The sequence below is a fragment of the Corvus moneduloides genome, chromosome 1, assembly GCF_009650955.1.
Source record: "Corvus moneduloides isolate bCorMon1 chromosome 1, bCorMon1.pri, whole genome shotgun sequence".
Taxonomy (NCBI): domain Eukaryota; kingdom Metazoa; phylum Chordata; class Aves; order Passeriformes; family Corvidae; genus Corvus; species Corvus moneduloides.
Genome location: NC_045476.1, coordinates 42,321,265 through 42,345,743, shown reverse-complemented (window position 1 = coordinate 42,345,743; position 24,479 = coordinate 42,321,265). Strand labels below are relative to the sequence as shown.

The window sequence follows — 24,479 nt, the reverse complement described above, 5'->3', positions numbered from 1 at the left end:
ATGAAGTTTACACTTGCTTTGGGTTTGTCCTGAGGAATGTACAGCAATTCTAACAGAGTTTCTGTCAGTGTTACTAGCTACAACATGCAGTTCAGTAGCACAGGAGTCTATTTCCTGCTCAAAGGGGAAGACAAGGACTTAAATATTTACAGGTTAGCTGTCTCAAAATACTATCAGTTAGTTCTCCTTAAAAATAATTAAGTTCCTGCTTCACCAGAATTAATGAAAAAGAATGTTATTTTGTAGATGTTAAAACTACAGGGCAGGCAAAAAATTCATAATGAAACCAGTGTTCTTCTGTCTGCTTCGTTAGGTTTTCATAGGCTATAGTCTTGGACCACTCCCTTTTGACCTGACCATAACAATGAATCAAAATTAAATTGATCAGGGTCTTGTACTCTGATTTGCTCAAATAACTGCATTTTGTTTTCTGACATGCACCAAAGGGAGCTGTGTGCACAATCAGGGGGGATATATCCCACCAGCAGAAAGACTATGGTTTATTTCAGTATTTTTCTGAATCTTGAAAACAGAAAAAGTGACATGGTAAGACATATTTGATTACAGTACACATATACCAACTAATAGGCCATCAAACTTGAACAGATTTGTACATAGAAAAACCTCGGAAAATTGTGAAGAGTTGCTTGAAAATGTTAAAGCAACAGAATTTCTCAGGAAAGCAGTAGTCAAGCAAACAAATACACAGTGAAAAGAACTAATTTTTTCCATAGGATTGGGGTTTGTTTGTTTGGGTGTTGTTGCTTTTAGTTTGATTTTGTTTGTTTGTGTTTTGATGTTTCTGTTTGCTTGTTTGTTTTTGTTTCCTTTCCCCAGATAACTGATTTTATTTGTTTTGCTGCTTAAAAAAAAAAAAAAGTTAGACTCAAAGCAGATTCAAACCATGAAGAATTTCAAACTGTATGGTTTCCTATATCTCAAAGTTAAAGGCATATTCACACTGTGACCAGATCAGTGCACACAGCACAATGAAACTTCTGCTATGACTGTAATATAAATAACTTTCATATTAAATCGGATGGATGTTAAAGACTAAAGAAAGAATATTGTTCTTAAATACAAGGCAGAAAAGTGAAAAATTACAGATTTGAGATAGTATTAAAATTAGATATTCTCAAGAGTTAAGCATTCTTGCAGATCTATTTTTGCTTCCATCAGTGTTGCAAAGGTCTCTTGGTCTACCTGGGTAATGAATCTATTACAGATTATACACCTATTCCATTACTTTCATGTATTTACATACATACTTTGAAGGAATCATTCTGACTACTGAGGCTGACTTCCTGAGTAAAGAAGACTACAGTTCTAAAAATAAGACTAAAGTTCCCAAATGAGTTACAGGATTACACAGCAAAAAAAATTTAAGCATTTTGATTGAAAAAGTAGCTGATACTGAATGTTATCTGTCCTTTTAAAAATGAGACCATGCCGTTCATTTTCATTTGTCTTGCTTCCATTTCTAGCCTCAGAATTTCCCCACAGACATTCATGCACAAGCTGGCTGTATAAACATATGCCTCATGCCAAACCAAAAGTTTTTAGATTATTTTCTGCCTCTTAATACGCTTTAACTTGAAAATGCAGAAACAGCACTTGTGAATCAGTATGAGTATCATGAAAAGTTTAAAATGTATTATAAAAAATTCTTAAAATTGTAAGGGTGAAAGGTTTTGAATAAGTTGCATTTTTAAAATATTCAACTTTTAACTTTGGTATCTTGGATACTGCTATTTACATGATACAGATCGATTTCAGGAAAGAAAAATTCAGATGAAAAGAAAGAAAACAAAGAGGAAGAGAGAACTACTCTTCACTGACCAAACTGACTGGCAGTAGCCCTCTTAGTTATCTGAAAAGGTGTGTGATACCCTGGCAAACTTATAAGTCATTTATTGCTCTTATTCATTCCTTGATGAACCTGCTTCCTCTGTTCCTCTCTTGTCCTCTAAACACACACTGACCAAACAATTTTCTCTTAATTTGGAAGAAGAGGGTAATGAAAGTTTGAGAGTGCTGACTTTAGGGTACCACAGGGGAAAAACATTGTTTTCACCTTTCCCCATTGCTCTCTCAGGGCATAGCACTCCTGACTTCAAGGCAACATCAGCAGTATTCATCCACAAGTCTGGCAAAAACACTCATTAGTTATACTCAAGACAGTATTATTGAGCTCTTTCTCTAAGTTCTATGTACTAACTTCATATAAAATCACAGTTCTGATTATTGATCAAATAAAAAAATTTCCACTTGAGCAGTCCTGACAGAAAGCCAGGAGATTTGCTGCACAGCAGCACAGTCCTTCCATACACATAGCCCATATACTGAGGTTTTCCTGACAGCTATGCCCCTGGAATGCCTTGGGATATGCCTGAAGTACTTCTCTACCCTCTCTCTGATCTTTATTGGCTCTCCACTCCAACAGGAGACACCAGCCTCACACTGATCCTCTTTGGCTTCCCACAGAGCATTCCCCACCTGCAAGGTGCCATGAACATGTCTTGGGATAATAGTTCACATTTGGAGAAAATGCTTCAGAGAAATCATGAGCCCTAAATTTATGATTTGCCCCTGACTACCTGAAGCCCAACTTTAGCCAAGTTTAATAACAAAAATTTCCCCCCCACACCCCGAATTATCAAATGAGTATTAAATTTAGACTTTTAGTTCAATAATGGAAACCCTGAACTCTCACTTACACCCCAATCCTGGTCGCTCAGTCAGTAAGATTCTAATCTTCGTATCTGTAATCTCTAATTTTTTATATATTTTGCTGTTAGTTTTGGAACACAAAAGCAAATATCTGAGGTGCTCCAGCACAGTATGGATAATTGTAAAAGTAGGAGTTACAGGCATACTTATTTAGTGAAGCGCATCTCTTACAAGGAGTGCTTTTTAAACTGGAGACTACATCCACCACCAGCAATGCCAAAACCTGATGAACTGAAATAAAGAAAGAAAAGAAAGAGGTACATTTACACAAAATTTATTTTGTGGAAATACAAAATGAAACATAGGCTTAATCATCCTCTTTGAATCATCTGAGACCCACTTCTTTAATTTACTAGACATTTACAATTGCACATAGAAAAGGAATGAGGTGATTCTTCTTCCTGAGCTAACATAACATAAAGTTGTTAATGTCTAATTGTGAACTCTACCTTTGTGCTTTAGCAGATCTAAAGACAGAGCTTGACAAACTGGAGTATTTACCCAGACAAAAATAGCCACTCAGCTGTGCTTTAGTGCCATTTTCTGTCACACCAGCATGACAGCACTAAGTGTTTAGTTCAAATAAGTGGTTCCACGTCCTCTGATAATACAACATGGTTCCAGCATTCTGTTCACTACAATTTCAGCTCCATCAGGGGTAGCACAAGACAGCTCAGTATTCCCAGAGATTTTCAAACTGTGGTGCATGTGTTCTATTATGCACTCAACCCGTCTGGTCCATTTGGACTGGATTCACCAGGGAATACAATTAGCTGGCCATTTTATTTACACAACCCAGCCTGCCAATTTGTCTGGAGCTTCAGTTATTTTTTATTTTTCTCTTTCTTGCAGTTTTGAATTATTTCTGATGTGGCAACTATTTGTAGCACAGATTCTTCTTCCACTGGGTGTTAGTGCATAAGGCAATCAACTGTTGGGGGACTCACGTTGGGGCAATCAGGATCTTCAAATTAGAAGTAGTAGTTATTTCCTCAGCAAACTCAAGTACATTGTTCTTTTAAATGAGCCACTAAATAAGACTTCTTAATGTGCTGCCAAACAAATCACGGAGAATACGAAGGAACAGCAACAGACAATGGCACACAGACACAGAGCAATGAACTACTACTGCTCCCCATTGCACAACTAATTGGTGCTCCCAAAGCAGGGCACTTTTGCTGCCCTGAAGACCAGAATTTGACACAGGCTATTTAGTATTTTAGGAAAACAGGCAAATATTCCAAAAAATGAGACATGAAACGATCTTATCCAAAGGACACAGACCTTTGGTAATCTCAGCAAGCCTCACAGAACCACCATTGTCACTGTATTTGAAGTGTACTTTCCAAAGTTCAGTTAGCACACGCAACGCAAATATTTAATGTCAAAAAATAAGACCAGACATAATAAGATAAATATAAAAGTCACTCTCATTCAAATGCAGACATTTGAAATGGTAAATATATGAAAATATTGTGCAGTTATTCAGTTGAGGAGGTTCATATATTACCGATTTTAGAATGCCAAATTTTTTCTGCCAAAGTCTTCACTATTCTTTTCTTCCTCTGTCTCTGCCTCTCTCCTCCTGCATCAAAGAAAAATCTCTCAGGCTCCTACATTTTTATCTCAAGGCAACACAGTCTCAAAGTGGTTCATACAATTAAAATGAAAACTTAATAAAAAGAAAAATTGAACTACCTTTCACTAGATATGGATTTTTTTTCTCTGCTGTTAGTCAAAACAAATTGCCTGTCTTTCAATTTTCCTAATGACTTTAATTATTTTTTTTCCAAAAATATGGTACCTCTGGACAAGACCATAAAATATGTCTTAAAGCATCCTCTTGCCAAAAGATTTTTCCATAAGCTTTTCCAGCCAGCTTCATGCAACTTACTGGGTTTTTGTAACAATTTATAATTAAAATTTGATACGAAACTTTTGGCAATGTATCTAGAAAGAATACAAATTATTAAAAAATAATAGGAATTATTTGAATAAAAATTAATATGAATAATATGAATAATTTGAATTAAAAAAATATACTTTGCAAACACAAAATGACTGATGAGATTACATAACATCTCTCATAACTGTAAAGGTTTCCATTACTGTAAGTCTTTTTGTGACCAATAATGAATCAAACTGAAACTATCACCAAAAAATGTTAAATGAGAAAACATTATCCATGCATTTATGGTGACAGCTACAAACTTGCTATAGTGCATGAAATGTTCACTCTGTTTACCAACACCACCAAGCGTGTTCCTATTTACATTAAGAGGCTTAAAAACAAAAACCAGAACCTTTACCAGAGTACTTAGCTCGAGAGTCCCTTATTCCTCAGGCCACTCCACTGTCTCCTGGAATGTTTTCCCAAACCATCGCATCTTACTAGGTCCCCTCTCAGGGAAGTACAAAGTCCTAAAATCCCTTCTCTCTATTCTGTAACTTCATATTGCATATTTGTTTGGTGGACTGACATAGCAGTTAGAACAAATACTCCTGCTGGCTTTAGAATATCTATGAAGCTACAGAAGGAGAGGGGGACACGCTGTCAGGAAAAAGGAAGTGGTTGCCTGATCACTCTGGCAGAGCACACTGAGGTGCTGACCTGTGAAGGAAAGGTCTTAAAAGCACTGACAACATGCCATAATCAAGCAATGCACCGTCATCTATACCATGGCCTAGGCATGCTCAAGAGTTTTGGTTAACTGCCGGTAAATTTTACAGATTTAGGGAGACTAAAATTTGGATTTCATGGGGTATTTTTTACAAAACACACTAAACATATCATTGCTTTCATAAATTAAGACATGTCAGCAATAAACAGGAACACTTTCAAAATACATTTAACAGCGTACGAAAACATCTGAATGCTAGTTCATGGATCAGGACAGTAACTGTCTTTGCTCTCCCATCCAGCTGAGCAGAAGGCCTAATATATTGCCTTGCTGGAGTAGAATTGGTGGAAGAATTTGTGCTCCCACACCAAAAACCAGAGCCATTGGCCACTGTAATTACTGCTGGGATACAGGTTTCACGTGATTTCTTCAACAAGACTGGTAGTAGTTATCTTAAGAGCTGTGTGGTATCCTGGTGAACTTGTAAGTCATTTAATGCTCTTCTTTGTTCCTTGCTGAATCTGCCTTCTCTGTTTCTCTCTTGTCTTCTACATACACAATATTAAGATTAGAGAACCTATATTCATAAAGCCATTTTTATTTCCTGCTGAAGAAGGACAATCCCTCGGCAAATATGGAACAGTTACATCAGAAAGATGACATTAAAAAAAGCCAGCTATTGTTAAAAGGTAACAGAGTACAAAATCCAACAATCTTACTAAGTGCTCAGAATGTTCAAATTCAGATTTTCAGAAAACTCTGAAATAAAGATATCTGCCCTTAAGCACTTGCCTGAGTACAGCTGCACACATCAAGCACAGAGAGTGTGTGGGGACACTTTTCAAAGCCTGTGACTGTGAAGAGCAGACCACTGGGTACTGCTGGTCACAGGCAGGAGGGCTTAAGTCTGCTTAAGAGGGAATGAAAGAACGTAAAGACAGCTGCTAAAGGTAGGCAGTTTACCCTGCTGTTGGACTTTGTAAAGCAATGGTGCTGTCAGAGTTCCTTCCCAAGCAGTCCAGAAAGGTGCCTTAACACAAGGAAAGAATCAACCACATAAAGATGGCTTACAGAGTACCTGGATGGTAACTTGATCTCATTTCTACGGGAGAAAGTGAACTCTGGGCCAAGGTAAACTGGTAAGGAACAAGTATGCTCCTATAGTACAAAACCAGCCAATTCAAAGCCAAGCTCAGAAAGTCAAAAAGAATGTGTCCATTTCTATCTCCATACCTGAATGGAATTGTTGAAGTAGTTTCTCTTCTGCATGAACTTCATACTAGAAGTTCAACACACTTCACCTCATGTGCAAACTTCATTCAACCTTGACAGCTGAATGATCATTTCCTAGACTGCTTACAAGGATTCATTGTTAATATAAATTGTTAATAAATACAAGTATTAGGTTTACTTTTTGCTTTTACACAATTTACACAAATTTATGCTTAGAAGAAATAGTACATGCCTATCCCACCAAATCCATATGTACATTTGGAAACACTTGGGGTTGCTTAAGGTGTTCTTAGTTTTGCATCTGTTTTCAAGAACAGAAGGTTAATTTAAGAACTTATTTGAAAGACATCTGTCTGATCACGTGGTTTCTGCTGCAGTCTCCAGACAGGGAAAGTGAGGAGGGGAAATAAAAAACAACAGTTGTCATTATTAAACACACCCAATTTATTTTGTGGTTTGTATTTCTACGTTCTAGGCAAATTTGAGCATGTTCAAGGGATCTGAATCTTCTCAGAATCTCTCCTCAAAGAGACGGCTCTTGGTCTGCACTTCTGGATGTTGCAAAATATTCAGTGCTGCTTGAAAGGGAAAAGATAGTTTTCCCAGCCAAAAGAGCATTCAGTTTTCTATGCTTCAAGGTAATAATAAAATAAACATTTTAACATTTTAATATGAAAAATACAAGAACTTTCCTTTCAAACATGGGTCAAAATTACTTTTAACATTTACAATAAGAGCTGGAGAGAAAATTATAAATTTCTAGTTAAACATGTAGCAATATTCTTTAAAGTTTTCTGTATTTCAGACAGATTATACAAATCTTAAACACCGTTTAATTCCTACACACCTTAACTGTTTTACATATTTTTCATGGACACTTTTGTCATCATTCATCATCAATTACTCAATTACATCATAACTCACTGTAGTGGTTCGGTTCAAAATATCCATTACTTATTTTCTTCTGTGAGATAAGAATTAGGAGAAGGCAAAGCAGGCACAAAACTTAAAAGAATATAAAGAAGTTTATTAACAGAACTAAAAGAAAGAAAAAAGTAAGAGTCAGAATTAACCTTCAGAACACTTCTCTTCCCACCTTTCTCCCTTCTCCCACTGACAACGTAAAAAGACAACCCTTGAGATTTTCAATGAGTTTACCACCTCTATAATAATCTCTTTTTAAGTTCACTTAGGGAGAGGAGTCTCTCTTGCTCATGCTATGGAGACATCTCCACAAGAAACAGTTCTCTCATGGCTTCAATATCACAGTGAGACAGCCACCCGGGTTGGTTCTCTGCTCACATGTGAAAGTCCCTTCCCTTGACTTACAGCTTTCCCCACAACTGCTTTTGAGGCTCCAATCTTGAGCTACTGGGGTACCATTTTAAGGATGAGCTGTTCAGAAGCAAAGGTTCTCTTCACCTATCTCTGGGAGCATCTTCATCTCTAGGAACAGAAGTCTTCTTCTTCCCTGGGAGCAAGGGTCTTCATCACTTTCATCTCTCTCTGTTCAAGCCTCTCATCTGATCACAGCTACTTCAACATTTGCTTATTTCAGCCCAGGTACTTTTGCTCATGATTGTGGTTTGAATGCTCCAGCCCCCATGCTTCATGAAATTACAGCGAGTACTCTGATGTATCATAGTCCATCACCCTAGCCTTACAAAGGAATTTCAGCTTCTAGGTTTGAAGCATCTCCTCTTTCTCCTTCCTCAGGGTTTCACCTCTTCCTTCTTCACTGACTTTGGTGTCTTTATGATGTTTTCTTCACGTGCCTTCACCTTTCCTTTTCTTTTGACTTGGGAGAGTACTAATGTCTGCAGGCTTCATCTGTTCTGGAGGAATCTTACAGCACTAAAAGGGTTAATCTCACCCGGGCATTGCAGCTGGAATTCGCTTATCACTTTTGGTCACATGATCTTTGCCAGGCAGCGGCACCAGACGAATTTCAGCCGCACTAGGCGAGGGCCGGCCCGGCGGAGCCGCGGGGCTGCCCGCACGGAGCAGGGCCGCGGCTGGAACAGGGCCGCACGGCTCCGGGGTGGCTCTCTCCCGGCTGTCTCCCGGCTGTCTCCCGGCCAGCCCGGCCCGCACTGAGGGGGCTGTGCTGGGTGTCCAGCGAGCAGAAGCGGCTGAGTTACATTAAAAAGTTGCCAATATTCAAACTAGCCAATTGATTGGTTCTGTCAGGTCATAGAGAAAGCTGTAAGCACCTCTTCGCAAAGAATCACTTCCATGGCTGAGGGGGCCCCTCCCTAACTAAAAACCCAAACTATGCTAAACCATGACACTCACTGTCTCTGAATCGCAATTTTTTTTTTCTGCAAGATGGATAACACCAATATTAACATTCCAGGAATGAGACTAGTTCTTATGAAATAGTAAGAGAATAAAAAGAAGTCCTTTGTTAAGTTTTTCCCGGAAATACAAAAGAAAAAAAGTCACCAGCACACAAAGCAATTATACAAATCACCTTTCTAAAAGTATTTGAACAATCTGGAGATTTGTTAGTTGAAAACAAGAGAGTATTTCTGGTCCTCTGGTAATTTGAATGGTAAAATGACCTAGGTGCGCCCCTGTAAAACCAAAATACTGAATTCTTCATCACCAATGCCAACACAAGAAGAGACCTAAAACTTGACATTGACACATACAATATCTGGTAGTCCAGAAATCAATAAGAGCAGTGACCTGCTTTCAAATGAAAAGCAGGAACAATCTCTCCCAAAGGCCCTAATGTCTATATGTCCTTCCAGCTAGCCACCAATATAAAAGAAAAATGTAGAAGCCTCAAACATGACAACGAAATGGATGGAAGTGAAAAAACCACTTGTTTTAAACAAGTATGATTCATACTTATATACATTACTAGTTGGGATTTTTCATACTGCGGAAGTCAGAAGCGGTCTGGAATAAATGACAGAGGAGAGAGAAACTGAATGAAAAGGTGTTAAGAAGAGGTTATGGCAAAACCACCTAGCCAAAACAGTACAGTACTGACAGAATTACAGTAGTCTTCTGACTAGAAGTGTGTGAAAAGCTAGGAGGGTATTTCTGATGTACATCTAACACAGTAAAAGCTGAAGTGAGACCTCAAAGCTCTTTTTCTTTTCTGAAACAGGATATGAATTTAAGTATGCAGAAAAAGAATTGGTGTCTGCATGTCTTCTTCTTTTGAGGGTCTTGCAGATCCTTCCTAGAAAAACGGCTCCTTTATGGTAGCAAAGCCTCTAACTCCAAAGAGTTTTAAGAATGCTAGTGCTTGCTGCCCACTCTTCACTGCAGACTCCAGCTCCTCCCCGAGTCAGAATGAATGCACCTCTTTAAAAAAACTATTCTGACAATATGCTCATCCTTTCCCAGGGTTTATTGCCAATTTCGAAAAGCCTAATTGCTGTTGTGAACTGCGAGGATATCCAAACTGAGCAGAACGAAAAATTACCTTTTCCCCTCCTCTATTCTCTTCCTATTTCAACTGCAGATTTTCTCCCTTGTGAATGCAGGTATCTATTGTGGAGGATTTTTCCTTTACAACAAAACCAAAAGTATCTCTTGGTTTCCAACATGATTGTTACAGATCAACACCAATTCTGACTTCGTATTTGACATTAGCATTGCTCTTTAAAACAAATTTGGTAGTTTCTCAGCAGTAGCATCACATTTCTTTAATGCTTATTGACAGGCAGGTCAGTAGCCAGTGACTTTTTTTTAATGACTGTATTCTTTTGTTCTCTTTGCAGTACCCGCAAGGACTTGAATGACAGAAAGTTCATTTTTCTCCGAATGAACATCTGATTAGAGTAGCCCATGCTTTACCCCCCTTTGGGAGACATGCTGTCAGCCAGCAAAGCCATGGTGGTCATGGTAGCTGTCACTGCATATCCAACAGCTGCTCCGTTACACATTCCCTAACCTGGCAAGAACCGCGCTGCAGAGATTCTGCCGCTTTTCCCCACCCTGGCTCTGTGCTGCCCTGGCCCCATCCCTCCAGCAGGCAGGCTGGCCAGCAGCTCTGCCTGCAGCTGCTTCCCACCCTCCTAGTGCTGGTTCACCACAGCAGGAGCTCTCCTGAAGGGGCCTTCTATAGCCTCGGTCCTGGAGAATGAGTGTCACCCCATCAGGGAACCAGAGCTCCTTGCCTGGAAGCCTGCAGCGCCCTAACCTGGTTGGTACCCACAATTTGCAGATAGTGGCATACTGCGGGGTCTTTGCTGCACCAATGGAAGGAAATTATGAGGGAAAATGATGCTGAAACGGAAATTTTGAATTATTTACGTTCTCGGCAGAACATGGCTTGATAAATAGAAAGTCAATCAAATGGACTCTGTATGTTGCCCCAATATCAAAAGAATTATGTCAGTGCAGTTGCCATGCTCTAGCTGAGTGTCAGCTCAGATGGAACATGGGCTAGGTAAGACAGAATTCAATGCAAATTGCAGTCAATAGATGGATGTTGTAACCATCATCTGCAGACTCATTTTAGTTTAATGCTAAAGAGTTCAGAATTATATTTTAATTACACAAAATGAGGTACTGTAATATCTTCTTTGGAACAATCCTTTATATTTTGATCTTTGTTGAAGTTGTGATTAGAACATGAAGAGAGCTTAAACTGCCACCACAACTTGTTACACCTTCCTAGAGGGACTTTGTTTGTACTAATGCTGGATGTCCTAGTTAGGATTATATTCTTCATCCTCGTGTATGAGTAGCTCTGTCCTCCACAATGAAATCCAGAACTGAAATCAATGTGAGACATTCTTAAACATCATATTGTTCTAGAAGCCTTAAGGTATAGTAAACTGCTTTGATCTTTCTTTAATTAACATATATTCCTGCTTGTGTAAACCATACAGAGCTTAAAAAAATTAAATTCAAAATTTTCCCTAATTTTCTGGCTAACAAAATTTTGAGTCAAAACAAGATGAGAAGTGAATTTAAATGGTACTTACGTACTTTCAGTTACAGTATCAATATCCACCATCATTTTTGTTAAAGTGCAAATCTATTTAAATACTTGTAAAAGGTAGCATCGATGCATACACAGTATTTTTAATGACATTCCAGGTTCTGGATTCCTTTTTACACCAAATTACTGTGCGACTGGCTAAGCAGTGAATATGAAGTGACTGTAAAAGCTGCATCTGCAGAAACTGCAGTTCAGCCACACACCTGATTAATATTGTACATCTGTCAATGGTGGTACAGGATCAGATGTCACTCACCAACCAAACCTTCTTATACAAAAAAAAGTAAACTGAAACTTTCAAGAACAACAAAGGATGGCAAGAAAGGCAATTAATATGACAAATCTGGAGACGAATTGTGATGAAAACTAAATTATATTATGGATATATTATACTGGATGACAGTATAACCATGGCATACCACTGGGTTTGAAATTGGAACCCTAGCAAGAATAGCATTTTCCAGAGATGGTAGATAAAGTTTTCTACATACTGCTTCTTCTCCTTCTAAAATTGACCAGAAGTTATCCTTATGCATTGTGAAAGGCCAAGCTGTCATATTGTAATAGAGAACAAAAGAATAACAAATGGTTTTGTATGCATGATATATCAATGGAAGAAAAGATGCAACATCAAGATACTGTATTCACAGTATATATTTCTCGAATGAAAAATCAAGAAGCATAACAAGAAGGTGGAAGAAGCACTTGTTAAGAACCCAATAAAAACATACTAAAAAAAATTGTAAGTCTCTAAAGGTGCTATGATTTCTCCATCTAACTTGGCTGCCTCCATTTTGGTAGGAGAGGAAATCCCTGAGGAAATCAATACCAAGCTATGCAAATTTCCACATCTTAAAACTTTCTTCTTTAAGTAGCAAGAAAGGACCCTCAGAACAAACAGAACTTTTATTTCTGTAGATGCCAGTACAGCATACAGATAGCCAAGTGAAAAAGAGTTATTCTGACACTCCAAATGCAATGTTTCTTTAGAGCTCAGGGGTTAAAATCTTGCTGTTACTCCTAATCTGTTGCTCCACATCAGAAAATCATGAAATTCAAACTTCAACTTCCCTTTCTACCGCTTATCTCAGCATGGGAATTGATTCATCACACACTGCAATCAACTTTTTGGTACTTAACTGAATACAAATTGCAATACTGAGGGAGACTTATATGTTTGTGTCATAGAATGCAGTGCTCATGAAAAAAAGTTGGTTTATCCACTGCAGGGATTCAGTTGCATTTCCAAATACCTATTCAAAATATAGCACAGAAAGATCAAGAGGCTGGGTGTTTTAATTGTTTTCTCTACCTTTCTATTTCTCTATGTTAATTTATGTAACTGCTAATTTTTAAAAGGATCATTTGCCATTTGTTTCAATCCTTTGACTTACCAGAAATACCAAATTTGCTCTCCCATAATTTTGTTGTAGAAGTTCTGGGAAACCTCAGAGATGTTATGAACCTTACTGAAAGTTTAGAGCACTGAATATTCTTTTCTCTAAAATGTGAATTAGTCACTGAAATTAAATAAAAGGTGTTACAAAAAGCAGGGCAAAAAAGAATAATTCCAAGAAAGAATGAACTTGAAATTACCTGACCAAAAATCCCTGCTTTTCTGAGTTAACACTTAGTCCCAGTTATGTAAAAACATGACAGAAAGCTAAACATTAAAGTGACACTTTCTTTTGGCACATCTCCATTCAATCACGTCTGATGCTATGCTCCTTTCTAATTCTGTAGGATAAGTCAGAAAGAGAATTAAATATCTGTATATATGAAACCTCTACTACATTTCACATATATTACCAATGTATAATGATAACAGATATGCAGTAGATGTCTTCAAAATAAATATGACATTTGTAATGTCTTCTTGCTCTCTTTGCCCTTATTTAATTCTGTTTGTTAGGTCATTTCAATTGTTTATATGGCAAGATTTTTGGAACAGATATGCAAACAATTCCTGAACAAACAAACTCAAATCCCTGATACTGATGTTAGTAACACACAATGATCAGACTATGCTGAATAAATAGTAAATAATGAAAATAGTAAAATCCATAATCCAAAATTGCATCTTAAAAGATTAGAAATATAGGATACACCTTAGCTACTTATTTAATTGGAGAGCAAAGACAGAACTATGAAATCCTGAATTGTAGTATCTGAATTCAACTCCCAGTTTCAGTTTGCCCTAAATTAGTTACCATTGTCACTGAAGTTTGAGAACTGTTTAGCTCTTCCTAGATCTTAAAATATTTGTTTAACTCATTTTGCCAAGGGTTTCCATTGTGTATCCACTTCTGTATCAAGCTTCAATTACATTACATATCCTCATATAATTTTCAGTTGTGAGCAAAGGTTGAACATTGGTTGTAAAGCAAAGGCAATGGTCAATCAAATGCTTTGCAGCAAAGAATTTGAATGTAGAAGTTGTCAGGCTCTTATGGCCTCCTAAACGCAACTGGAATCAATGGGATAAATCCGTCGAGTTTTCACCTGGGTTCTATGTATTACAACGGGTCACATTAATCAGTCCAAAACATATCTCATGATTCTTAGACAACACTATGGTTTGACACATCAGCTGTGACCAACCCTTGCTGCAATCCCACCAACCAGCCATCAGAACTGGAGTTGCATAAAGCCTGTATTACTTAGGCACGCAAATATCCCAGTGAGGTGGGTAATTAGGAACGCACCAGAATCAGATTGCAGGGAAATACATGTTGAGAGCTGAGTTTTCACAACAGATCTCCCCTGCATTCAGCACTCACTTAGCGCTGAAATGAATGTCAGTAGGTACAAGTACAGCAGCTATAAAACCACACCCAGCAACATAAAAAAGAGATGAGAAAGTGAGATGAGGGTAGAAGTAACATTTGTTTGCAGCTACAATGAGAATTTATTTCTCAGCTCAAAAATATGGGACATGATAATTTCACTGCCTTCACCAATAAGTCTCCTGTACTCACAAACAGGCAAATGCTTAACTGCACAACATAGATAAGATACTAGGAACTAAGAAGTTGATTTTCAAAGCAATGGATGAACACAAAGAAGTTGATGTTCCCAGGATGTAAGACATTTTTCCCCTTACTGAATTTCAGGTTATAGAGTTTTATGACTGCCAATTCTTCCTCTTGACAACATCCATATCTCAGTAACTAAAACCACGGAATCAGTGCTGGTCAGTTGAGGTTCCTTAGCAGAGTAGTGTTAAAGTCACATTTAATTTTCCAGACTGGTGAATATAGAGAAGCTAAGTGTTCAGTGTTATTATTGTTGCATCACTCTTATGCACCTAAAAACTAAAGGGAAGGGAAAAGATTTTACAAAAAACCCCATGTTTTGACCATATCTGTCATGGTAGAAAAGCATTTTCCTCTACTCACGTTCTGTTTATCAGACTTCAGGTGACAAATTTGAATTAGAAACAAGTGCAGTAAAGATATTTAATAGTAAATTTTAAGGAAAAATTCCCATATCTCAGATTGTATTTTTTAGTTCATGGAGAAAAAGACAACCAACCAAAGACTTCTCAACAATGTAAACTAAGTAGGTATGCAAATATAACATCATAGATAATTATGTAACACTATCCTACTGCAAATCTGGTTGGATAGGTGTGAGGATTTACTGTAAGTTAAATACTGAGAGCTTGGTGCATGTAAAAAGAAGGCATCTGCTGACAGAAAAAATTTTTTAGGTAGCTTCAGGTTCACATTCAGCAATGACAGTCTTTTTCATTTCTGCATCCTTCTCTACATACGTTAATAAGTAGCTTTTGTTTTATCACTTTTTTTTTCTGCCCTGATGACTCAGATCTTAAAATTTCCAATGATAAAAATCCAAGTATGGCTTGTATTTAGGCTTAATTTCCTGAATTATGAGCAGTGTTATGATCTCAAGTAATCTGAATGGACTATAAATTGAGGAGCTTCATCTTCAGATCTCTACTCTACAAGTAGCATTCCTCCACAGTGCCAGGCAAACTGCCTAAGCTCTTTGTGATGTTTTTTTCCTGTTTCTAAGGTTCTTTGTGGTTTAGAGATGAAAGAAGCAACTACTGCAGTTGAACTTCAAGGCAGAATGGTGATCCTACACTACAGGGTGATGTGGCCTATGAGAAGCAAACATTTCCAGAACTAAAGAAACAGACAATGATTCTTAAGAGGCTCAACCAGCAGTTAAGAGGATTTGTATCTCTAAGCAGGGATTTACTAAACAAAATGAGTGTGTACAAACAAGACTAGCACTCAAACAGAACTGACTATGTAGCGCATTTCAGTTATTAAAGGCTTACTCTTTCTTTTTCTGTACTTGCAATACAACTCCTGACACCAAGGGTGGAGCTGTAACCTCTGTCTGCATTAAAGAATGAATTGGAAAGTACGTTAGAATTTCAGAGCTTGCCTCCATAGAGATGTTCTCTGCTGTGGCACAAAAAATCCCAAACAAATTAAAACCAGACCAAGGAGTGATTAGGAAATACCCAGGCTAGTACTGATGGAAAGACAGCAAGAGGGCTCTCATGCCAGCTCACATACCTAGAGGACTGCACCACACAGTGGTTACTGTGGCCTAGAAGCCACATTGAACACTGAATCATTTCTTTTTTAATACTTATCATCAAGGACTAGCCCTTCTCTGTGTGGCACGTAAAAAAAAAATGGGAAAGGGTAAAACAAAAGTGGCTATGTAACTTTTCAAAGAACATTATGAACAGAAATAAAACTTGTGACTGCATGCAGAGCTGCAAGGAGGGAAAATGAAAATCCAAAGCTTCTGTAATGACTGAAATAAGTTTCTAAATAAAACCTTCAATACAAGTGAGAGTCACTCTCTAGTTGTAGTTGCAGGGAATGTATCCAGACAGAAAACCATTCTGACCACAGCCTGAAAAGTAATTGTTCTGGTAAGCAAGGTAAATCAAACAATGAAAGTTTACAGTCTGCTTTGTTTTGGTGGTGAACATTCCCTTCCTTTTACACTACTGAACTACTAATATCCGAAAATCTTAATGACAGTCAAGTGATCTACATCTGCTATAGAGTTTATAACTTTGGGATACATCTGACTCTGCTGATATAAAAGAGGAATTTTTAAGGAGACTAAAGCCAGTGAAAGAGTGTGCTCTTGTGTGCAGACTTCAGAAAAGGAACGGAACAGTTTTTCACTTTGCCAATCAGATCTATTAGTGACTGGCAAACAGAATTATTATTTGACACAATTTTTCTACTTAAGCAGATGGCCAGCTCCCTACATACTACCTCAGTGACATCTTGATAGAAAGACAGCAAGTTTTGGTAGTCACCCTGATCTGATGGTCCCAACTCCCCTGAAACATGAGTGGAAAGGCCAAGCCCATGAAGGGAAAGGTTTCATTCTTGGTGAAGTGGTAAGAAACAGTCCACAGAACTCGAGATAGGCACTGCTACTACAGAGCTTTCCACCCAGCAACATGCCAGTTGTGGTTCTTGCAGAGCAAGAGAGAGGCCAAGGCAATGCAGTGCCAGTGCCTGCACTGTGAAAATACTGCAGAAGTCTCATGTCACTTTATGTGAACCTTGACAGGCTGCAGGTTCAGAGGTCTGCAACATACTAGCATCCACTAATATCCAGAACAGGCAGAATTAGAGGCTCACAAGACAGGACAGAAATAGTTCAACATGCCTAATGCTTCTTCCTGCAGTAACAGATTCTGCTGTAAAGACCTCCTATCCTTAAAAAGACATATGGATGGGTTTAATTCTGCAGAGGAATAAATATAAAATGCTGCAACTTGTATAACAGAAAGACACTACAAACTCCTCTTTCACATTTTTCCGTCATCTGGAAGTCATGTCTCAAGTCAGTGAAAATCTCAGATGGCAATTGCAAATAAGGCCCTCAACAACTTTCCAGTAACTTCAGTAAGAGTACATTCCCTCCAGAAGAGAAGCAAACATTTCTTTGATTCTGAATATTCTCATTTAAAGTTCCTCCACATCTCACACCTATGAATGGATGTATTTCACTTGGGTAAGCTTAGCAAAGAATCACAACCCTTTACTGGAAATTATATTTCATGAAACAAGATCAAAAATGTCAACAGCGAACAAGCATGTCAAAGAGGTGCCATTTGAAAATAAGCCTTTGAACTCATTTGACCAAGACTATTGTTTAAAAAAAAAATCACACTTGTGTGCAGGCAGATAGGCTCTTTTTATCTAGTAAGAACAAGGTGTGGAGACTCATGGGATAGGTAATTAATCTCTATTGCTATCTATAGTTTCTTTGTTAACACTGTCTTGGTTGAAGTGTGAAAATATGTTCACACTTTGGAAAATGGGAGATTAGCTAATCAAATGACAATATGAATCTTAGAAACACAGAAATTACTGTAACCCAACACTACTTTTGACTATGTAGGTTTTTTAAATTTTATGAGAAAAACATTATCTCAAACATCCTTCAAGACTATAAGGGAAATTCCCCTATCTTCCCCACTGCAACAATCAGTGCAGAAATCATGACCACCATCATCAGTCTATTTCCCCTAATGCACCCAGTATTTTACCCTCAGAGAATTAATTGCAGGGAATATTTTCTTTGTATAGACAAGTTCCAAGAGACTGTGACAGAGAGATGACACAAACAATACTGAATAACCAGGGGCACTAAGCAGTAGCCACTGTTCTGTTAGGGCCCTGTTAAGCAGCAGTTGTGTGTATTAAATAGTACTGGTCCCGCATCAATGCTCCAGGAGATGTCCCAATTAAGCAAGTTTACTGGATAAGTGTGTCAGTCAAACGAAGCATATGGTACGAACTTGTACCAAAGTGCTACAACAGCAAAAGCCCCACACATTTCAGCACAACTTCGCAGGGCTGCCCAGGTTGTGCAAGGTTCATATTAAAAAAGATTTGACTGAACACAAATTGCATACTCCAGATAGCATTTCAAAACTCTCTCCTGGGATAAGATACAAGTTAGACCTCGTGTTTAAGGAAGACCCACTTTGCACTCATTTTTCTTTTTCTTTTTCTTTTTAATGAAACCATCCCTTTATACCCTTGGATGCTCCTACATGATGGAGTTCATTTTCACAGGCACTTCCACATTAATGAAGTAAATATATCTTTCCTCTAGATAGGTCGATGATCTTATTAACATCAAGACTGCATATAAAAGCATGAAGAACACATATTTACAAAGTGTTTTGCTTTTTTATCTGTGCTACTAAAATTCTTGATACGACACTTAACACTTCACGTCTCTCACACAGTAACTTCCGTCTTTTCTGGTGATGAAAACTGTTCTGCTTCTATTCATTCAAGCTGCTGTGAGAAAATAATTTTCCTGTGTCATTGAGTAGCCATAGTGCCAGTTCCTGGGATCACTGCACTGACTCCCAAGTCAGACATAAGCTATTTATCTTAATTTAAAGCCCTTTGTGAACAGTTTCTACCTTACTGTCTTATGCCATTCCTACTCTGCATAATGTCAGCTCATTTGCTTATCTGTCAAGATAACACTTTCTCTGATACTTTCTCATTTCTGATAATTTCTACTAGTCTCAAATAGCATGACTGTTATGACTCACAGCTGTATATGCCCTCCCTCAAAAATTATTTCTGACCCTCACATCTCCAGAACAAAGTTGTTCTATGAACTTTCTTCCTTTGTATTTGTTCTTATTTCTTCAAGATGTATCTTACTCCCTTGCAGTTCTCAGCATTTCTCATTCTCAGCATTCAGTCAGTCTGTCAGACTTGGAAATAAAACTCCCAGAAAAGTCCTGTTTCTGTTTTCCAGGCCTGCTACTGGAAGAAGCAGCAGCAGGCAACTTCTCCAAGCTACGAAGCTATTGGACATTCATTTTTGCATGTACTATTACCATGAAAGAAGCAGCAAAGTTCTGGCCTGAAACTGATCAAATTAACACACAGAGCTAACACTTAAGTTCGAAGAAATTCATCAGTAAAAAAAATATTTAGGGTTCTAATTTTGCAGGGCATATATAAACACCAGTAGCCAAAAGTTTAAGAGCAGCAAAAATTACTAACTTAAATAACGTCCCTTTTTCTAAACTCAACTTACTGTTGAAAGTGTACATTCCCCGTTTTTGGCTCTTATGCTGAAAGCTCCTCTTTGTATCGTGTGTTTTCTTGTATTTTCTCTTTGCAGATTATATAAGAACTCTTCGCAGTTTGGCTGGTATCTTTTTTTTTTAACACTCTCTTATATTCATTGCAGAAGTGGCATAGCCAAAATCCCTTAATAAAATAAATACAAGTAAATTGACATGTTGCATTTGCACAGCTCTGTTCAATTAAAATTCTCAAAATTATTTATAAACATTAACTGAAATGGTATAAAGTTACAGAAAACAATTGTAATATTCACATTTTATTCTAAGCAATGAGATCAAACTCGTGGTTAAAAAAAGAAAAGCATAAGGCACTTAATGGTATAAAGCAGAGATGCTTTAGATCAGTAAGGCCAAAAGCATTCGTGTGGAAGATTTTGCCTACATCACGCTCTACTAATTTCTGTGAATGTATCAACACGAAGAACTTGGCTCTTAGTGTGGCCTCAAGTTGAAACAATGTATTTCCAAATAAAGGGACTAAATTTTCATAAGAGGAAAATAATGTCAATCTGGGGGAAAACTGCACTTGAAACTTTGATGGAAATTCATTTTAATAACAAATAGTATGGTGTTGTCAAAAGTCCTCCTACTGAATTTTCTAGACTGCTTGTTATATTCCAGAGGCATACAAGGTTTACCTGGTGTTTAGGGAAGGCTCCAGGACTTCTCACTTCCCTGAGAATGTAAATGTGTAAAACTTACCTTTCCACTGAACAGAAAGTAACAATGCCAGATAACAGAGGAAATGCTACATTTAAAAGAATTTTTGCAGCCTCCTGTGAGAGCCTACTGAGTAAAATGATTGATTTTTCTATCATCTGTCAGTCTAAAATGTTAAAGATAGGAAAAGAGGGTGGGCTTTCTGAAAATTCTGGGTTGTATTCATTAAAACAAGTCCTGAGTTTCAGATATATCTCCTTGCTTTTCATTTCTCTTGATTTCTAGGGAATCATGTTCTTGGGTTTTCAAATGTATGACAATTTCTGGCAATTTATCATTTCTTAAATGTTTTTTTTTTTTCCCATGTTTTATGTCCCGAAGTGGTCATTCTTGCCTCATGCAATGAATAACTAAAGGTTGGTCAGTTAAATATTCTGCAGACTCCTAAATAGGTGGGACACTGGATTTCCTGATTCCTCTGTCACAGCTTTCACAGGTATGTGATCCCAGTGACACTGAGGCATGAGAGAGGACCTCTTGCCCACTGACTGGGAAGCCCTTTTTATGATCAGAAACCAACTCATCAACAAAAACAGCCACCAATTAAATTCTCAGTTGCCACTTCAAGTCCTTGCTGTGGAAGCCTTGGGCATCCCAAGGGCTGGTGCCTCCAGGCTGCGACACCAGTCCCTGTCAGAGGCTACACAAACACACACACACACACACACAAAAACTTCCCTGAGGTTCCCTAGGAACCTGGTGCTCTCTGTGCCCAGCCCTGTCAGGACCCCAGTTCTGGGCTCCTCAGTACAAGAGAGACATGGAGCTCCTGGAGTGGATCCAGCAGAGGGCAATGAGGATGACTGGGGGACCGGAGCATCTCTCTTACGAGGAAAGGCTGAGGGAGCTGGGCCTTTTCGGTCTCGAGAAGAGACAACTAACAGGGGACCTTATCAATGCATATAAATATCTAACGCGGGAGTGCCAAGAGGATAGAGCCAGGCTCTGCTCGGTGGTGCCAAAGAATAGGACAAGAGGAAACGAGCAGAATCTGATGCACAGGAAGTTCCACCTGAACATGAGGAAGAACTCCTTTACTGTGCGGGTGATCACAGCTCAGAGAGGGTGTTGAGTGTCCCTCACTTGAGATACTCAAGAACGATCTGGACACAATCCTGTAGGGATGACCCTGTTTGCCCAGGTAGGTTGAACCAGATGACCCACTGTGGTCCCTTTTCAACCTGACCCATTCTGTGATTTTGTGACTCCTCGGTGACTCCCAGAGTATGAGGCCACCCACAACCCCTCAGCCCTGCTCACCGCGGTGGTGGCTCAGCGCCAAAGCCTCAGCGCCAAAGCCTCGGGGCCGCCCTCGCGCACACATCCCCGCACCCACAGCGCCCTTCACCCTCGGCGCTCCCGCCTCCGGTCTCCGCCCGATGCGGGGAGGAGCGGGAGGAGCGGGCGGGTTGGGCCGCGCCTGCGCTGCAGGGCGGGGGAAGCGGCCGCGCAGGGTGTGCGCAGCTGCCGCCGGTGCGTGGGGCCGCAGATGGAGCCTCCCCCCGGCGCCGCAGGTAGGGGCGGTCGACGGGCGGGCGGGCGAGCGAGGGGGAGGGAGGGAAAGAGGGAGGGAAGAAGGGAGGACGGCGGGGCAGCGGAGCGCCCTCCAGACATACTCCCCTCCACCCCCCGACCTTCTCTTCCCCACTGCCGCTCGCCTCGCTAGGGCTTCCTGTGGGAAACCCCCGTCGCTTTCCGCTGGCCCCTCACACCCGCCGGAGCGGGCGGTGGCCTGGGCTGCGGCGCACCGCCGGCGGGTGCTGGGAAAGGTCGCCCTGAGGGGCTCCGGCCCGTCCTCCGCGAGGTTCCCGGCGGACTGGGACGTCCCCGCCGCCCTCAGCGGGCTCTCGCTGCCACCTCCCTCCTTCCCTCCTTGTCGCCCTGCTGCCGCCGCCGTGACCTCCAGCGGCAGGACGCGGGGCGCGGGCAGCTCTGGGGCGTCCAGGTGACTGCGAGTGCCTGCTGTAGCTTCTCTGGCTGTATAACAAACGTAAAGGCAAAGCACCTAGGTTATGCGGTCCTCGGCTTCGTGCTACCGAGATCTGGTCCGAGTAGTTATAGACATGTGTCCGCAGGAGTGAATGTAAGCCGCTGGCCTTTATGCCCATGTAATGTTCGCTCATGTGCCCAGAGTTCCCGAGGCAGTTGCCCTCGGCCTGGTGTGTTAAAAGGCCATTTCCCTGTCACAGCGAGCCCAGCGAGGTGTGGGCCTGCTTCAGCTAACGCAAGATGTTGAGACTCCCGTAGGTGGTGGTGAACTGCAGTGGTCGTGCACCTCGGTCCTTGCAGCCTGTGGCTGCTTCTCCAAAAGCCGAAGAATGCTGGCCAAGGCCAGGCTCTCGGTTTCTGATGGAAACCTGGCCTGGACCTGGCTCTCCCGGCCTTGCAAACAAAGCGATCATAGAGTAGTCAAGTTCCGGGTTTAGTGATTGTATCCTCTAAGCATTGATCTGTTACTCAATTAAGAAAATGTTGTAAAACTTACTGCTGCATTTCAGGTGGTGGATGTCCATCTACAGTGTAATTCTGCTTCCCAGTTATTATTACATCAGCCAATTCACAGATTTGGAGGATATTCTAAGTTGTAAGGTACCCACAAGGATCAATGAGTTTGACTCTTAAGTAAATGGTCCATAATGGGATCAAACCCCCAACCTTGGTGTCATTAGCAGCACGTTCTAATCAACTGAGCTAATCTCAGTGATTCAAGCTGTTGTGATTTCAGTGCAGAACAAAAAGGATGGCACCAAACACTGAAGTCATCAGCGTTCTGCTTCCCTATTTATGTATATAGTGACATTTTCTGTCCCTCCCAAACCATATGGTGGTTGTATGTTAGCTGTGGTAGGACTGCTGAAGGTGTATTTTGGTTACCTGCTATGTGACACCAATACTGAGATTCATCTGCTGAGCAGTGGCATTGCTTACTGACACCTGTCTAAATCTGCTACCTTGTTATCCACTATCTTTTGCTTCCCTCCCCCCACTCCCCATCAGTCTCTGTCTGTTACAGCTCTGTTGAAAACCTCAGAATGAACTAAAAGTGGAGATGTCTAAGTGAGGTAGCAGAGGAACTGGAACAACAGCTGCAAGAGGTGTGAGCTGCCCTGTTTGTATTAGTAAGGTGTTAACCCAGATACCCCGGTGTGGTAGATTTTAATGTCATCATTTTTAACTGTTTCTTGGCTCATATATGAGAAAAAAAGGAGGAGGATCACAGTTCTGTAAATTGTTGCCATGACTGATACTTCATTTTACGGTCACAAGAAACACAAGTATTCTCATGGCTTTGACAGGCAGTAGGGAGTGAATATCAAGGAGTCCTCTGAAACTCAGACTGTAGAACCTGTGAATTGTGTTGTGATTTGTATGTGAGGAGTTTTTTGATAGCCACAGTTTGGGAAGAAACTGTGGTTGTGTCGTTAGGTGTTTATATCCAGTAAATAAATTGGTAGATAAATATGTTCACAAAATGTTATGTTCATAAAATCATAGATTATCTTGAGTTGGAATAGACCCACAAGGATCATCAAGTCCAATTCCTGGCCCTGCACAGGACTTCTCCAAGAATCACACCACGTGCCTGAGAGTGTTGTCCAAATGTTTCTTGAACTCTGTCAGGCTTGGTGTCATGAGAACTTCCCTGGAGAGCCTGTTCCAGTGCCCAGCCACCATCTGGGTGAAAAACCTTTTCCTAATATCCAACTTAAAACCTCCCCTAACTCAGCTTAATGCCATTCCCTCAGCATGTCACTGGTCACCAGGGAGAAGAGATCAGTGTTTTCTTCTCTTCACTTTGCGAGAAAGCTGTAGACTGCAATGAGGTCTCCCTTCAGTCTCCAGGCTGAGCAGACCAAGTGACCTCAGCTGCTCCTTGAGTGGCTCTAGGCCCTTCCTCTCCTCTAGGCCCCTCACCAACTTTGTAGCCCTCCTTTTCATGCTCTCCAAAAGTTTTATATGCTTCTTGTCTTGTGCTGCCCCGAACAGACAGGACTCATGGTGAGGTCCCCCCCAGTGCAGAGAAGACTGGGACAATCCCCTCCCTTGCCTGGGTGCCTGATGCACC

At 40.1% G+C, this 24,479-nt stretch overlaps 1 protein-coding gene and 1 long non-coding RNA gene across 4 annotated transcripts in view; one reads left to right on the top strand and one right to left on the bottom strand.

Annotated features, from left to right (window-relative positions):
- Positions 1–2,988: 2,988 nt before the first annotated feature.
- Positions 2,989–21,760, bottom strand: LOC116443473. The gene is made up of 3 exons (XR_004239917.1): positions 21,674–21,760; positions 19,642–19,817; positions 2,989–4,315 (listed from the first exon to the last, which is right to left on the bottom strand). It is a non-coding gene; the product is annotated as an uncharacterized LOC116443473 (long non-coding RNA).
- An 84-nt stretch (positions 21,761–21,844) lies between these two features.
- CMC1 (C-X9-C motif containing 1) overlaps positions 21,845–24,479 on the top strand; it is a 45,901-nt gene continuing 43,266 nt past the window's right edge. For all 3 annotated transcript variants that reach the window (XR_004239915.1, XR_004239914.1, XM_032107641.1), the window contains exon 1: positions 21,845–21,927. Coding sequence is in view for 1 of the 3 variants with exons in the window: in XM_032107641.1 (XP_031963532.1) it covers positions 21,903–21,927 (25 nt within the window). In the remaining 2 variants the exon portion in view is untranslated. The remainder of the gene's footprint in view (positions 21,928–24,479) is intronic.